Here is a 17,013-nt window from a genome sequence, read left to right on the forward strand (position 1 = left end):
GTGCCCACTATATGCCAATGCTCTCACCATTTCTACCCGGCCTGCCCTGTTTCCATCCATCCAGTCTCCTTTGCCTTCTCATCTTGGTTTTTGTGTAAATGTTGACTGTTAGATCTCGTACTGTTGTTTAAAGGAACACATCCCTCATGGGTACAATGAGTTTTTGGTGAGAGGAGTACAGTCTTGAGTGGTGAAAAACAGCAGAATGCAAAACTGTCTATCAGGGCTGCCTGTGCCTCTCATTGTTACTGCTTGTTTAATTGCTCACTGCACATTCTGAGGGATCAGAGATGAGGTGGTGCCTGTCTTGCTCACCACTGTATCCTCAGTGCCTGGCAGGACACCCAGACACTTCATAAGCCAGAGTGAGTGAACCAGTCAGCCAACTGAGAGGGTCTCCCGTAATAATGTCTCAAACAAAGCTCTCCTGCCCTGGTGCGTTTCAGAGCCATCGAGAAGCTAAGCGGGCATCAGTTTGAGAACTACTCTTTCAAGATTTCCTACATCCCGGATGAAGAGGTGAGCTCCCCTTCGCCCCCTCAGCGAGCCCAGCGTGGGGACCACTCTTCCCGGGAGCAAGGCCACGCCCCTGGGGGCGCTTCTCAGGCCAGACAGATTGATTTCCCGCTGCGGATCCTGGTCCCCACCCAGTTTGTTGGTGCCATCATCGGAAAGGAGGGCTTGACCATAAAGAACATCACTAAGCAGACCCAGTCCCGGTACGTGCCTCCGGGGCTCCCTTTGCTTCCTTCTGAGGGGTCCCCCGCGTGCTGGCGGGTCTCGGCCACCGTTAGGTGCTATCGCTTGTGTCCGCAGAGGGGGGCTGTGCTGTGTGGGACAGTGGCTTCTTCAAACAGGACTAACAGACTAACATAAAGTTTTCACAGTGATGGCCAAAAGGTCATACGCTGAAAATCTCACGTTTCATAAAAGAGAATACTAATGGTCTCACAGCCAAGAATGGTTCCTATAAGCTAACTAATGCTCGTGACTGCATCCCGGGCTATTTCTAAAACAGCAAAGGTATGGAACCCTAAAACCCACTTACCTTGGCTCTTACCTCTTCTCTTTAGTCAAAGACCAAGGTAGTCTCACAAATAGGTACATAAAAGAAGTGGATGAATCACTGCTATGCTGAAATAAAGCACATTGGCTTCTGCTCAGTTTTCTACCTGTTTAAGGAGACTGAACAAATAGTAGGAGTTGTGGTGGATAAAATGACTTGTGGAGCTGTTAATTCATGTGTGTTCGTAAGCCCGTCATAAGCATGGTGTAATGAAGAAAGCAAAGGATTGGAAAACGAAGACCCAAGTTCAGGCTCTACCACTTAATGGCTAGACGAGCTCGGAATGAAAAAAAAACGTTAACCTCTCTGAGCGTCCGTGGCTTCTTCTGTAAAAGAGGGGTTACTGTTTTGCCAGGATTATCATGAGAATGAGTTCAATTGGACAGACAGAATAAAATAATAAGAAAGCGTTTCATCTGCAAAGCACTGAATTACTGGCAGATACTAGCTATTTATATGTGCCTAGCACATGTTATTCAGGTCGTGTAGTGCGTATCTCGTAACCTGAAAGGGAATGTGCTACTTTCTCCAAAGTGTCTGGGTTACCCCACAAATAATAGACACTGCATGGGTGCGTCCCATGCCCCGGTTCATAATCACAGGCGTGAAATGATGGGAGTGTAGAAGCAGAGAGCAGAGAAGCGAAGAACTACCTGGCATTCCTTTTGATTTTAAAATCAGCCCTTTCTTTCCCTCCATGTTTGACTCATGGGGAAAGTGATTTTTATTTATTTGTACGTCACTTTGTCCCCCAGAATTGTTAAAGGTTACTTGAAAAAGTACAGGTTGTTTCCCGAAGTATGTGGCCCATATTTTAGAAGTAGGCCAAAGACTTAGCTCTGAGCTTTCTAGCAGCCAGAGTCAAAAGGGGTACAATCAGTGATGTGGTTTTGAAAGTTGACAAAAACAAGTAGGGTCACAACTACCTGAAGGAGCCTGATAAAGTCATCAAGCTTTTTCACCATTAGTTTTAAGAGCCTGGAGGAAGGCAGGCTGCCAGTGAAAGGAAACCAGAAATTCAGAGAGGCCAAGAGTGGGTATACCTCTGCCTTCTCTCCACACCCAGATACATAAAGCTTGTTTGGATTTGGAGTATCATACGGCTTTTAAAAGCTGCAGTCAGTTCACAGGCTGGCACTATGATGATGAGCGGTATTAGCCTTCTCACCTTACCTTTCACCTCTACGATCATTTAAAGGCCACACGAAATACTTCATTTACCAAACTAGCTTCATTACCAAGCTGGCTTGGTGCCTTGTCCCCCAGTATTCCCATAAGAACCATTCCTTTCTAAATGGAGCTGCAAAGAATTAAAGTTTGGCACGAGAGCCCTGCGCTGCTTGCTGTCTTCTTGGAGAATGGTATTATTGGTTGCAAACATGCTCGCAGCTAGCAACGCTTCCATGTCTGTGTCCTTGCTGTAAGTCAGCTGGTGCCTCGCTTTCTTGGGACTAGAGTCCTGTCCGAGGTGGCATGCTTATGGCTCCTGATTCTTTTCCTACAGGGTAGACATCCATAGAAAGGAGAACTCTGGGGCTGCAGAGAAGCCTGTCACCATCCATGCCACCCCAGAGGGTACTTCAGAAGCATGTCGCATGATTCTTGAAATCATGCAGAAAGAGGCTGATGAGACCAAACTGTAAGTTTTCATGCAAGGCCCCCAGATCACTCAACAGAGAGTAAGAGTAGGGCCTCGCTCATTTAACCCAAGCAAATTGTTAAAAGCCATAAATGTATTACTTGGTAAAGGGGACAGGGGAAGGACTGTGTGAAAGAAATTTGTTCCCAAGGAGAAGACAGTGGAAAATTGATCTTTGGCAGTTATGATTTGGCTGTTCCTGCACTGTGTGTTTCTGTTGGCAATCCTGGCACTTCCGTCACCCACTGGTAGTGGCTTTTGATAAGAGTGGATAGACCCACGCTGTCCATTAGAAATTCCTGTGGTGGAAACGTTCTGTCTACCCTGTCCAGTACAGTAGCTGCTAGCCACATGGTGCTCTTGAACACTTGAAATGTGACTAGTGCAACTGAGGAACTGAATTTTTTATTTTATTTAATTTTATTGCTGGTGTTGTTAGTTGCCTTGGAGTCAATTCCAACTCCTGGTGACCCCACGTGTGCAGAGTAGAGCTGCACCATAGGGTTTTCAAGGCTGTAACTTTTCAGAAGCAGATCGTCAAGCCTTACTTCCAATGCACCTGTGGGTGTGTTTGAACCGCCAACTTTTCGGTTAGTAGTCCAGCACTTATCCATTGTGCCGTCCAGGGAACGCTTATTTAACTTTAATTAATGTAAACTTACATAGCCATATGTGGCTAACTGCTGCCATATTGGACAGTGTAGGTATAGAAAGTACATTGTCATCAAAACCATCATTTACTGTTCCAGAGAAGGTTTACCACTATGCTTCTAAGCCATTTGCACTCTTTGAAAATTGGGTTATATTTCCTTGAGTAGCAGAAACCAGTTTCCAAGTGATTCCTCGATTCTTCTTCCTTTTTTTTTCTTCTCTCTCTCCCCCCTTTTCTTTTATGAAATATTTCTTAGGATTCCACAGAGTAATGAGTACTATACTAATTGCAGTGGTAAATACAGTTCTTACTAAACCAATTGACTTTGTATTATAAACGAATTATGAACAAATGGCAGTGGAATAGACAAGACAATAAAAAGACTCTGTCAGTTTGGCAAAATCTGTTTGTGGTCGGTGGTGGCAGTTTTCTAGAGAAGTAGTGAGGGGTGAATCGAATATAAAGTTAATTTGGTGAATAATGTCAAATAAGAGCATTCCAAAGCCAAGAAGATGGAATAAAAAAAAAAAAAAAAACTTGTTGTCCAGGAGTCGATTCCGACTCATAGCAACGCTATAGTACAGAGTAGAACTGCCCCATAGGATTTCCGAGGAGCGGCTGGTGGATTCGAACTGCTGACCTTTTGGTTAGCAGCCAAGCTTTTAATCACTGCATCACCAGGGCCCCAAAGAAGATGGAAGTAGTCCTTAAAAGAAAAACATTGCAAATCTATTCTCAGATTTCATAAGGATCTCTAACCTTTCACTTAGGACTGATTTCCTCTAAGTGGGGTATTTGGAATCCCCCAAATGCTGTGGCTTAATTTGAGGAAGCTCTTCTGCCATTCAAGTTATTGAGAACTTTATTAAATAACTCCACCCGTGATCCTTCTACCTAGGTATAAGCAGCCTACAATAGTCTAAATAATGACAAAGACTGATTTATAAGTTGTTTTTTTTAAGTATTCATGTAGAACCAATAGAAAGTTTGGATAGCTTTTGAAATAAACTTTTCTGAGTGCCCACACTGTGCTGAGGACTGAGATTACAGCCAGGACGAAGACCAAGTCCCTGCTTTCATGAGGCTCACGCAGTTAAAGATATACAACCATGACTTAGGCTGAGTCCCTGCTTTCGTAGGGCTTACACAGTGGGAGATACACAACCATGAGTAAGATGGAGTCTCTGTTTTCCTGGGGCTCACACAGTGGGAGATATACAACCACGACTAAGAATGAGTCCCTGCTTTCATGGGGCTCACACAGTGGGAGATACATTCATTAAACAAAGAGTTACACCAATAAGTAATTAAGTACAGCTATATTTTTATATATATATATATATATATATATTTTTTTTTATGAGAAGTGCTGGGAGCCCTGGTGGCACAGTGGTTAAAAGCTTGGCTGCTAACCAAAAGGTTGGCAATTTGAATCCACCAGCTGCTCCTTGGAAACCCTATGGGGTAGTTCTATTCTGTGTATAAGGTGGCTATGAGTCAGAATCGACTCAGTGGCACTGGATTTGTTTGTTTTTTTAATGAGAAGTACAACAGTGGAAAGTTGCAGTGTCCAATGACTGCATGTAACTGGGACTGTCATCAAGTTTTTTAGAGGGACAAGAGGGGACTTGGGTGTTTCAGAGATGGCCTTCCTGTGTAAGTGACATTTTAGCAAGACCTGAGGGATGAGTAGGAGGTGGAAGATGTAGAAGAAGAGGCATCTTGAAAGCTTAAACTTCTTTTTATTCATTTACTAAACATTTATTGAGCATCAACTGTGTGCCAGGCACTGTTCTGTGAGCCAGGAACTCAGCTATGAACACAGCAGACAAGAATCCCTGCCCTCCCGGTAGCTAGGCTCTAGTGGCATTTCTTCAAGCATCCTGTTTATTTTGAGGTGGCAGTAATGTGTCTGTTAGATGCTTTGGGTCTCAAGCAACAGAAAACACAAAAGTGGCTTAAGCAATAAGAAACAATTATTATGTCAAGGAACAAGTCCTAAGGTAGAGTGATCCCAGGGTTGGTTGAATACCATCCTCAGAATGCCTGATGTTCACTCCCCTGGTGATGACAAGATGGTAACGGCAATTTCAAACGTCGTGTCCCCACACAAAAATATTCAAAAGTCGAAAGAGAGTCTGTCACTTTTTTTTTTTACCCTTTTTTTTAAGACAAAAGCTTTCTGAGGCCACCCAACAGACTTCTCATATCTCATTGGCCAGATTTGCAAGACTCACTTCCTGTCTGACACTGGCAAGAGAGGAGAATTACCAGGATTTGGTGTATAATCAAAATTCATGAGCTTCCATTAGAAGAAAGAAGGCAGAGTGTAATGGCTCCTGGAATGAACCACTGTTCCCACCTTAAGTGTTAAATTGTTGTTTTTTTGTTTCGCTTTTTAGAGCAGAAGAGATCCCTTTGAAAATCTTGGCCCACAATGGCTTGGTTGGAAGACTTATTGGAAAAGAAGGCAGGAACTTGAAGAAAATTGAACACGAGACAGGGACCAAGATAACAATTTCATCGTAAGCCACACATTCGGATTAACTCAGCCAAATAATGGAGAATTTTAGTGTCTTGGTATACTCAACCCCTTAGTCTGCTTTCCCCTAAAATGAGAACATAATCAAAGTGATGTAGTACTTGCCAGTCAGACATTTTCCACTACGAGTATGACTCAAGTCACTTAGTAAGATTTCAGATAAGAAGGCAGGTGTTCAACACCACAGTGTGTTATGAGGGAATCCAAGACTTGTTCGTGATTGTTCTGGAATTTTATTTTTCCCATAGAAAAAGGACATTTGTTTTTCTTTTTCCCGTTGGTCAGCTTGCAGGATCTTAGCATATACAACCCTGAAAGGACCATCACTGTGAAGGGTACAGTCGAGGCCTGCGCCACTGCCGAAATAGAGATTATGAAGAAGCTGCGTGAGGCCTTTGAAAACGACATGCTGGCGGTTAATGTAAGTGCCCCATGGTTTCTTCTCCAGTGGTTTTCAAAAGAGATTCCAGGCAAAATCCAAGCTTTTCTAGGAGTAATTGTGATTCAGCTGTTGAGGAGGCTCTTTAGAATTTAAAAAACAAAAACAAAAAACCAAACCCCAACTCATAGTGGCCCTGTAGGACAGAGTAGAATTGCCCCATAGAGTTTCCAGTGAGCAGCTGGCAGATTCAGACTGCCCACCTTTTGGTTAGCAACCAAGCTCTTAACCGCTTCACCACCAGGGCTCCACCTTTAGGATCCACACGTTGCCGTTCAGTTCATTCCGACTCAAAGCAACTCTGTCGGACAGGGTAGAACCGCCCCATAGAGTTTCCAAGGAGCGGCTGGAGGATTTGAACTGCCAACCTTTTGGTTAGGAGCTGAACTCTTAACCACTACATCACCAGGGTTTCCACCCTTAGAATGGAGGTGAAGAATTATCCCTGAGTTCTTGGGTTAAGGGCTTTAACACAATCAGGAAACCAAACTAGCGAATTATGATAAATGCACTGGACAAAATTTTATGCAGTCACGGAAAATGATAATATTGATGATCTGCAGAATGAGGAAGTGCTTATGATACAAGGTTAACTAAGAAGAGCAGTATATAAAAGTTTATGTAACTAAGGTTACAGTTATATAAAATACTATAGGTCAAAATGGCTGGAAGGCTGCATGCAAAAACAAAAACAGCTAATGTGCTAAGAAAGTGGGATTTTTTTCTACTGTCCAAACTTTTCATAAAATTGTGATTGTTCTTCTATGATATCGTCCTATGACTTTTTAAATCTTAAAAATATGTTATTTTAAAGTTCGTTTCTTCTCTTGTTTGCTGATTTGCACTTTTAGATTGCCCAATAAATGTCACCAACCACCTGATCTCTCCCCAGTACTTGTAGCTGACTGGTTTGGGTTTGTCCTTCCTCTTATTGCCGCCTGGTCCCTGCTTTTTAACAGAGAGACATCAGCCTGGCATTCAAAACCCTTAAAAATATTTGTCCATCAGCAAAGCCCAAGTTCAGCTCAGAGAAGTAAATTTTTTGATTTTTTACTATAATGATTTTCTAACATATACAGAAATGGAAAGGGTACTGCAATAAGCCCTCATATGCCCATAATCCAGTTGCAAGAGTTATCAACTCCTGGCCTATTTTGTTTCATCTGAACCCTTATCCACTTCTCCACTGTCCTTGGATGACCTTGAAGCAAATCCCAGACCTGGTAACATTTCGTAAATTTTGACCAAGGAATAAAATTTGACCAAGAGCTTTCTGTAAGCTAAACCCTAGCTGCCTCACTGTAGCACCGTTCACAGCATCCTCCTCCTCAGCTCAGTGCTCTTCCTCCACCTCACCCAGCCCCACCTCTGTAGCCCCCACCTCCACAGCCCCCACTTCACACAGCCCACAACTCACACAGCCCACACACACATAGCCACACCTCACACAGCACACAGCCACACCTCACCCAGCCCCCACCTCACGCAGCCCCCACTTCACACAGCCCACACCCACACAGCCACACCTCACACAGCCCATATCGCACACAGCCACACCTCACACAGCACACACCACCACCACAGCCCACACCTCACACAGCCACACCTCACACAGACCACACCCACACAGCCACACCTTACACAGCCCCCACCTCACACAGCCTACACCTCCACAGCCATACCTCACACAGCCCACACCCCACCCACACAGCCCCCACCTCACACAGCCCCCACCTCACCCAGCCCACACCTCACCCAGCCCACACCTCACCCAGCCCACACCTTCATAGCCACATCTCACACAGCACCACCACAGCCCACACTGCGTGATTATTACATGCAGGATGAGGGGAGGTGGAAGAGGAGACTCCAGTGTGACCCTGTCCCCCTGTTTGGGAATATCTGTCTGTGGAAGTATCATTCAGTGACCTTATTTTCCTCTAGTGGGCCCTCGATATCTTGAGAAACATCACTTTCTCTGAACTCCAGTAAAGCTATAAAGGGGTGTGTGCTCCAGACCTCTTCACCTGACCAGATCACTTAGATTTGTTTATGTCTGTACCAGAGTTGTGCACTTGTCAATGACTAACAGAATCACTGCATCTTGTGTCTCAAATAGAGTAAAGGTTAAGGATCCTAGCTCTGCGTTTCCCAGTGTTATGAAAGAATGTTAGTTACTGAGTGACCCTGGTCACAGATTAAAAAAAAAAAAAAAGTTAGAGAACTGTTTAGTGTTCAGGAAGGCAAAGCTGGGGCAGGCTGGACGTGGGCCAGGGGGTGGGGGGTGATTGTATCACTCTGCCTCTTAGGGGCTGCGTAAGTAAAACACCCCAGCCTGTGTGAGCCTCCTGGTGTTTAAATGTGAAATAAGCCAACAAGTGAAATGATCAGAAACCCGAAGTTTTGAACCATCCGGAACCTGGTTAATGGGATTTACATATGTGGTGTCTTAGAGAAGGGTTTATCTTTCCCTGCATAGAGCTAGAAGGAACCAAATTTGTTTTAAACTTATTCAACAAATATTTATTGAGAACTAACTGGTGGCACAGTGGTTAAAAGCTTGGCTGCTAGCCAAAAGTTCAGCAGTTGGAATCCACCAGCCACCCCTTGGAAACCCTATGGGGCAGCTGTACCCTGTCCTATAGGGTCGCCATGGGTCCAGGTCAACTCAACGGCAGCAGGTGTGGTTTGGGCTAAGTACTCGGCACTGAGAACACAGCACTAAGTAAGACGGTCTCTGTGCACAAGGAAATTGTGTTCTAGAGGGGAAAGAGAGGATTAAACAGGCAATCCAAATACATGTGATGAGTGTTGCTTTAAGAAAACACAGGAATATTAGGAAAGCAGCAAAGGGCACTTGAGCTGAGACCTTTGGGGCGAGAGAAGGCCCCCTGGGCAAGGTGACACCTAAGCTCAGGTAAAACCCACGGGGTGAGTAGAATGTAGCCAGGTGAGGAGGGAGAGGAGGGCACTTTTTGCAGGGCAGACGTTGTGGGTGAGGCCCCAGAGGTGGGAGGGTGTGCAGGGTATTTGGAGAGATGGAGAGAGGTATTTGGATGTGGATGAGGGGTTAGCAAGAGAAAGATTCCCCAGAAGAGCCTTGTTGGCCATGTTGAGATGTGTAGACTTCCCCAAGGGTGGCAGAGAAGCTTTGGAAGAAGGCCAGGATCAGGTGGAGGTTTACAGCCTCCCAGCACTTAGGGGGTGGGGGGTGAGGCCAGGGCAAGACTGATGAGGAGATGATGGTGCTGGTCTGACAAGAGGTGGCGGTTGACCAAGGCAAATGGCGCCTCTCTGGTCTCCTCCCCTCATCTTCTTTCTCCCTTTCTGTCCCCAGCAACAAGCCAATCTGATCCCAGGGTTGAACCTCAGTGCACTTGGCATCTTTTCAACAGGACTGTCTGTACTGCCTCCACCAGCAGGGCCCCGGGGAGCTCCACCCGCCCCCCCTTACCACCCTTTTGCTGTAAGTAGCTCAGCATTCGGAGGTTCGAGCATGCTCAGGGCACCTCCAGGGAGTAGCATTGCTCTGCTCTGTTGAATTGGGGCTATGGCTTTAATCTGTAGCCTGTGCTTTTTGGTGACGTAGGATGAGGCCAACATTCCTTAGGATTTTCTTCGGTTGGGCAGATCAATATTAGTCAGCCAGCCTCTGAAATGTGTGCTCTTAAACACGGTATATGTCATATCTAGGAACGGAAGAACAATTAGCAAATTCATCAACTAGAAGCCTGTTTACTGTTGAAGGAAAAAAAGAAAGGATCTGTTAGCTCAAATAAGAACCTGTGCCTTCTTGAGTATTGTTGGGCATTTATTAAAATCCTAGGGAGCCTGGTGATCCTTGGGATGTAAGCAATTCCCACACATGTCTACACCTCAAACACATGTTTTATTAATAGGTGGTTTTTACTATACATAATAAACGCCTAGCACAAGGCCTGGCATTTAATAGCTTCTCAATATGTTTTTATTATTTAAATCATAACTAACAACAATTCACATTATTCGAGATCAGTACTTTACCAAATTGGGGTCCAGGCTACTTGACAGCTTTTTTTTTTTCATTCCTAATTCTTCTCTGGAAACTCTGGTCGCATGGTGGTGGTTAAAAGCTACAGCTGCTAACCCAAAAGTCGGCAGTTCAAATCCACCAGGTGCTCTTTGGAAACCCTATAGGCAGAGGAGACTCTGAAACTTGCTCTTGAGCATCGAGCAGCTAAAGCAAAAGGAAGAATTGATGAAGTAAAAGAACGGAACAGAAGATTTCAAAGGGCCTCTCTAGAAGACAGAGTAAAGTATTATAATGACACGTGCAAAGAGCTGGAGATGGAAAACCAAAAGGGAAGAACACGCTCGGTGTTTCTAAAGCTGAAAGAACTGAAGAAAAAATTCAAGCCTTGAGTTGCAATAGTGAAGGATTCCATGGGGAAAATATTAAACGACGCAGGAAGCATCAAAAGAAGATGGAAGGAATAAACAGAGTCATTATACCAAAAAGAATTAGTTGATATTCAACCATTTCAAGAGGTGGCATATGATCAGGAACCGATGGTACTGAAGAAGGAAGTCCAAGCTACTCTAGAGGCACTGGCGAAAAACAAGGCTCCAGGAATTGATGGAATATCAGTTGAGATGTTTCAACAAATGGATGCAGCACTGGAGGTGCTCACTCGTCTATGCCAAGAAATATGGAAGACAGCTTCCTGGCCAACTGCCTGGAAGAGATCCATATTTATGCCTATTCCCAAGAAAGGTGATCCAGCCGAATGTGAATAGAACAATATCATTAATACCACATGCAAGCAAAATTTTGCTGAAGATCATTCAAAAACGGCTACAGCAGTATATCGACAGGGAACTGCCAGAAATTCAGGCCAGTTTCAGAAGAGGACGCAGAACCAGGGATATCATTGCTGATGTCAGATGGATCCTGGCTGAAAGCAGAGAATACCAGAAGGATGTTTACCTGTGCTTTATTGACTATGCAAAGGCATTCGACTGTGTGGATCATAACAAACTATGGATAACACTGCGAAGAATGGGAATTCCAGAACACTTAATTGTGCTCATGAGGAACCTTTACAGAGATCAAGAGGCAGTTGTTCGGACAGAACAAGGGGATACTGATTGGTTTAAAGTCAGGAAGGGCGTGCGTCAGGGTTGTATTCTTTCACCATACCTATTTAATCTGTATGCTGAACAAATAATATGAGAAGCTGGACTATATGAAGAAGAACAGGGCATCAGGGCTGGAGGAAGACTCATTAACAACCTGCATTATGCAGATGACACAACCTTGCTTGCTGAAAGTGAAGAGGACTTGAAGCACTTCCTAGTGAAGATCAAAGACCACAGCCTTCAGTATGGATTACACCTCAACATAAAGGAAACAAAAATCCTCACAAGTGGACCAATGAGCAACATCATGAAAAAGGGAGAAAAGATTGAAGTTGTCGAGGATTTCATTTTACTTGGATCCACAATCAATAGCCATGGAAGCAGCAGTCAAGAAATCAAAAGACACATCGCATTGGGCAAATCTGCTGCAAAGGACCTCTTCAAAGTGTTGAAGAGCAAAGATGTGACCCTGAAGACTAAGGTGCGCCTGACCCAAGCCATGGTATTTTCAATCACATCATTTGCATGTGAAAGCTGGACAGTGAATAAGGAAGACCGAAGAAGAGTTGACGCCTTTGAATTGTGGTGTTGGAGAAGAATATTGAATATACCGTGGACTGCCAAAAGAATGAACAAATCTCTCTTGGAAAAAGTGCAGCCAGAATGCTCCTTAGAGGCGAGGATGGCGAGACTATGTCTTACATACTTTGGACATGTTGTCCGGAGGGATCGGTCTCTGGAGAAGGACATCATGCTTGGCAAAGTACAGGGTCAGTGGGAAAGAGGAAGACTCTCAACCAGGTGGATTGACACAGTGACTGCAACAATGAGCTCAAGCATAACAACGATCGTAAGGATGGCGCAGGACTGGGCAATGTTTCCTTCTGTTGTGCATAGGGTCACTATGAGTCGGAACCGACTCGATGGCATCTAAAACAACAACAACATGGGGCAGCTCTACTCTGTCCTGTAGGGTCACTATGAGTCAGAATCGACTCGACAGCAATGGATGGATAGAATTTTTCTCCACACATATTGCTTATTTTTAAGCAAACTTTATTTTCCCCCATGTTTGTGCTGTTTAAAGGGAAGGAGTCAAGTGAGTGGACCTTACCTGAGCCACTCCTTTCTTTTGAGAGGTGGTCTCTGGTGCAGGCATTGCATCCTGTGAATCCCCAGTAGCTCTGTGGGTTTTCTGCAGAGAGGCAGGGTGGACCTACTATGCCATTCTGCCTATAAAGTACAGACGGCAATTAAATGGCACCCACATTCTGAGTCACCAATACATATGTACTCGTTCTGCAATCTTGTTCATGTATGGATCTTCCAAGTCAATTCTAAATCTCTCCATTTCTTTAGAGTTGTACACATTTTCCTTTAAACTAAAGGACTGAGCCCAGCTCTGAGCGTGTGGCAGAGGGAGCTGGAGATGTGCAAGAGGAATCATGGCAGCTGTTAGGGTCTCGTGGCTGCTCCAAGGAGCAAGGACAGCTATGAGAGATGCACGTCCCCAGATCTCTGCTCTAAGACTTGAGTCTGGCCCAGCTCAGTATACGTAAATGGCACTGAAAACCAAAAACCAAAACCCGTTGCCATCTAGTTGCCGTTGCCATCTAGTTGCCGTTGCCATTTCAGAGTAGAACTGCCTCAATAGGGCTTTTCCAAGGAGCAGCTGGTGGACTCAAACTGCCAAACTATTGGTTAGCAGCCGTAGCTCTTAACCACTGTACCACCGGGGCTCCAAATGGCTCTGGGATACGCCTCATTTCTTGGGAGAGAGGCCATACATGGTGCCCCACAGAAGCTAATCTCAAAATCCAGGCCACCCTCAACCTAGATAATGTGAAGTTGTTGTTGGGTGTCATCGAGTCAATTCTGACTCATAGCCAGCCCATGTGACAGAGTAGAACTGCCCCATAGGGTTTTCATGATTCTTTACAGGTGCAGATAGTCGGGTTTTCTCCCACAGAGCCACTGGGTAGGTTTGAACTGACAACCTTTTGGTTATCAGCTGAGCACTTAACTGTTTGTGCCACGAGATCTCCTGTAACATAAAGTAGTTGGGGAAAAAGCATAATAAAATAGACCACTTCTAAAATTGATCATCTACAATAAACTACAATAGGGGTCAGCAAACTACAACCCAAGGGCCAAATCCAGCCCACTACCTATGTAAATAAAGTGTGGTTGGAACACAGCCCCACCACTTATTTACATGTTGTTTATTTTTGCTTTCCTGCTGCAACGGCAGAGTTGAACAGATGCCGCAGTGACCATTTGGTCCCCAAAGCCTCAAGTATTTGCTGTTTGGCCTTTAACAGAAAAACTTGATTCCCGATTCCTGAGCTAAAACAAGAGGAGACATTTCCATGCTATGGCAGAATATTTTCTAAACTTGAAAATGGGTTTTTGCAGTTGGAAAACTTAACTCTGAGATTTTGGTTAAAATAATAGAATAACCATTTTACTGACATAGGTAGTTGTACTTTATAAAATCGTGGGCCTCGGCTCAGATGTCCTTTCCTCCACGAGCCTTCCAGGACCACCCCAGCTAAAGTGGCCATCCCTCCTGTCATCGCTGCAGCTGCCTTTCCTCACTCATCCTATTCCTCTCTTCCACAACATGTCTCTGAAATTCTCTTTAGTGTCTTCCTCCCCAGGTGTTATGGATTGATTTGTACCCTCCAAAGATATGTGTTGTCAATCTAACCCCTATACCTGTGGATGTGATCCCCTTTGGAGTAGGGTTTTCTTTGTTTTGTTAATGAGGCAACATGCAGTGTAGGGTGTGTACTAAACCAATCACTTTTGAGATAGAAAAGAGCAGATTCAGCACAGAAGCCAGCAAGCACAAATGGGGGGAGACAAATGCCACGTGGAGATCACCAAGGAACTGAGGACCAGAAGCTGAAGAGAGACAAGGACCTTGCCTTAGGGCCAACAGAGAGAGAAAGCGTGCCCCTAGAGCTGGTGTCCTGAATTGGGACTTCTAGCCTTCTAATAGAAAATACTGAAGTTGTTAAGGACTTCCTTTTACTTGGATCCACGATTAATGCCCATGGAAGCAGCAGTTAGGAAATCAAATGACATATTGCATTGGGCAAATCTGCTGTAAAAGACCTCTTTTAAGTGTTAAAAAGCAAAGATACCACTTGGAGGACTAACGTGTGCCTAACCCAACCCATGGTGTTTTCAATCGCCTCATATCCAAGTGAAAGCTGGACAATGAATAAGGAGGACCGAAGAAGAATTGATGCCTTTGAATTACGGTGTTGGCTGTTGGCGAAGAATAGCGAATATACCATAGACTGCCAGAAGAATGAACATACCTGCCTTGCACGAAGTACAGCCAGGATGCTCCTTGGGAGCCAGGATGGTGAGACTCTGTCTCACATTCTTTGGGCATGTTATCAGGAGGGACTAGTCCCTGGAGAAGGACATTATGATTGGTAAATCAACCAAAACCAAAACCAAACCCACTGCCGTCGAGTCGATTCCGACTCATAGTGACCCTATAGGACAGAGTAGAACTGCCCCATAGAATTTCCAAGGAGCGCCTGGTGGATTCGAACTGCCGACCTCTTGGTTAGCAGCTGTAGCACTTAACCACTACGCCACCAGGGTTTCCTGGTAAATTAAAGGGTCAGCAAAAAAGAGGAAAACCCTCAACGAGACGGATTGATACAGTGGCTGCAACAATGGACTCAAACATAGCAACGACAGTGAGGATGGCACAGGACTGGGTGGTGTTTTGTTTTGTTATACATGGAGTCATCATAAGTTGGAACTAACTTGGTGGCACCTGACAACAGCTGTGAGAAAATAAATTGGTTTGTTAAAACCACCCACGTGTGGTGTTCGTGTTGCAGCAGTGCTAAGAAACTAAGACATCAGTGGAATGGAAGCTCCGTGACAGCAAGGACCTTTTCTCTTACTCACTGTGGCCCCAGGGCCTAGAACAATACTTTGTCCATAAAGAGACTGAAGTACCCTTTGAATATGTGAATGAGCACTTGGCTGAACCCTAACAGCAGTATTATAAGATGTAGATACCATATCTGTCAACTTGTGGATGAGGCTCAAAAGGTGAAATAAAATATTCCAACTCACAGAGCTAGTGATTCTGACTCTGATCTTCTGACTTCAAGACCACCTTCAGTCCGCGAAGGCTGATGGCAGAGCCTCGGCTAAGAAAGGGCTCCAGGATTCTTTCCCTACAACAGTTTTCCAGCCGTGATTCTTGAATAAAAAGAGGAGTGTGAGATTTGTCACTTTTATTCTTTTACAGCCAATTCAAAAAATCTCTCCCCTACCCCAAGTGGTAGGTCTAAATTTTATACAGTGTTCACGTTGGGAGTATTCAAACCCAGCATAGGAGCCACACTGTGGCCTGTGTATTCCCGGCCTCCCGTGAGTTTTTGTGCAGTAAGGGCAGTCACAGTTCCAAAGAATTTGTTCAGCTGTGGGGGCTGAAGGACAGCTCTCCAGGCAAGAAGACAGCACAAGTGCCCTTTACCCGGGGTAGAACTATGTCTGGCTAGAAGAGCTGCAGAAATTCCCTGCCACCCTCCACGGCCCAGGACAGTCCCCAGGACAGGTACCTACACAGAGAAGGGTCTGGAGCCAATGCTCTCCCTAGGGAATCCTCAAGAAGGAGCTCCTCACCCAGCTTCCTTCAGGACAAGAGTTGGCCAAGAGAAATGCTGATCTCGTAGCTCCCTCTTCTGGGCATGAGGTGTCACTGCAGCCTCTTTCCAAGTCGAGGGCGGAGGCTCACACTACAGCGATCAGTGTCCAGTTTACGCAGAGCTTGGTCCCCAGCAAGTGCTGTGGGTACCTGGAGCTCCCCGGGGGCAGCCTCCCACAGTGTTCACATCTCTGCCTTCTTCTCCGAGTCCGGAAGCCCACTCTCCAAGCTCCAGAGAGGAACAGTTTGATTTCATCCGTAATGAGTCACAAGGCAAAGTTGGTGCCAGGATGTGCAGGGCGTGCGTGTTACCGTGAGATTTGCTCACAGACCCTCAAATGAAAGCAGGTCCCGGACTCCACGCTCATCTGTCTCTGGTAGCTGTTGAAACTGTCTTCCCGGGAGTTGTCTTGCATTGCCCGGAGGGATTGGTTCCATCTTGGACCACAGCCCCTCACCTGTTTTCCTGCAGAGTACCTGTTTTTCCCCAAACAACGTGCACGTTATACTTTTTTGCCAACCGTGCAACCCCCTTGTGCGTTATTTTCCTAGGCGCCCTGTGTGCGTTATATGTGTGGGCGCATTATTTGCAAAAACACGGTAACGGCAGTATTTGCTTGGCCTTACGTAAAGCACAGTTAGCCAGACTTAGCTGACTTGTCAGAGTCCTGCCCATAAGAATATATAAAAGCAGACATATTCCTGTCTCACAGGGTGATCGTGAGGATTAAAAGAGTTTATGAATACATATAAAAGATCTACCTACAGTGCCCGATAACCAAAACCAAAGCCCACTGCCGTCGAGTCGATTCCGACTCATAGCGACCCTATAGGACAGAGTAGAACTGCCCCATAGAGTTTCCAAGGAGC

At 45.2% G+C, this 17,013-nt stretch overlaps 1 protein-coding gene across 2 annotated transcripts in view; it reads left to right on the top strand.

The window, feature by feature from the left end:
* Positions 1-17,013, top strand: part of IGF2BP2 (insulin like growth factor 2 mRNA binding protein 2) — a 200,135-nt gene that overhangs the window by 162,795 nt on the left and 20,327 nt on the right. The window contains exons 6-10 of one of the 2 annotated variants that reach the window (XM_064277276.1): positions 447-719; positions 2,571-2,705; positions 5,760-5,882; positions 6,185-6,320; positions 9,676-9,804. In XM_064277276.1, coding sequence (XP_064133346.1) covers positions 447-719; positions 2,571-2,705; positions 5,760-5,882; positions 6,185-6,320; positions 9,676-9,804 — 796 coding nt within the window. The remainder of the gene's footprint in view (positions 1-446; positions 720-2,570; positions 2,706-5,759; positions 5,883-6,184; positions 6,321-9,675; positions 9,805-17,013) is intronic. The other variant, XM_064277304.1, reaches the window with a different exon arrangement.

Source organism: Loxodonta africana, chromosome 1 (genome assembly GCF_030014295.1).
Source record: "Loxodonta africana isolate mLoxAfr1 chromosome 1, mLoxAfr1.hap2, whole genome shotgun sequence".
Classification (NCBI taxonomy): Eukaryota; Metazoa; Chordata; class Mammalia; order Proboscidea; family Elephantidae; genus Loxodonta; species Loxodonta africana.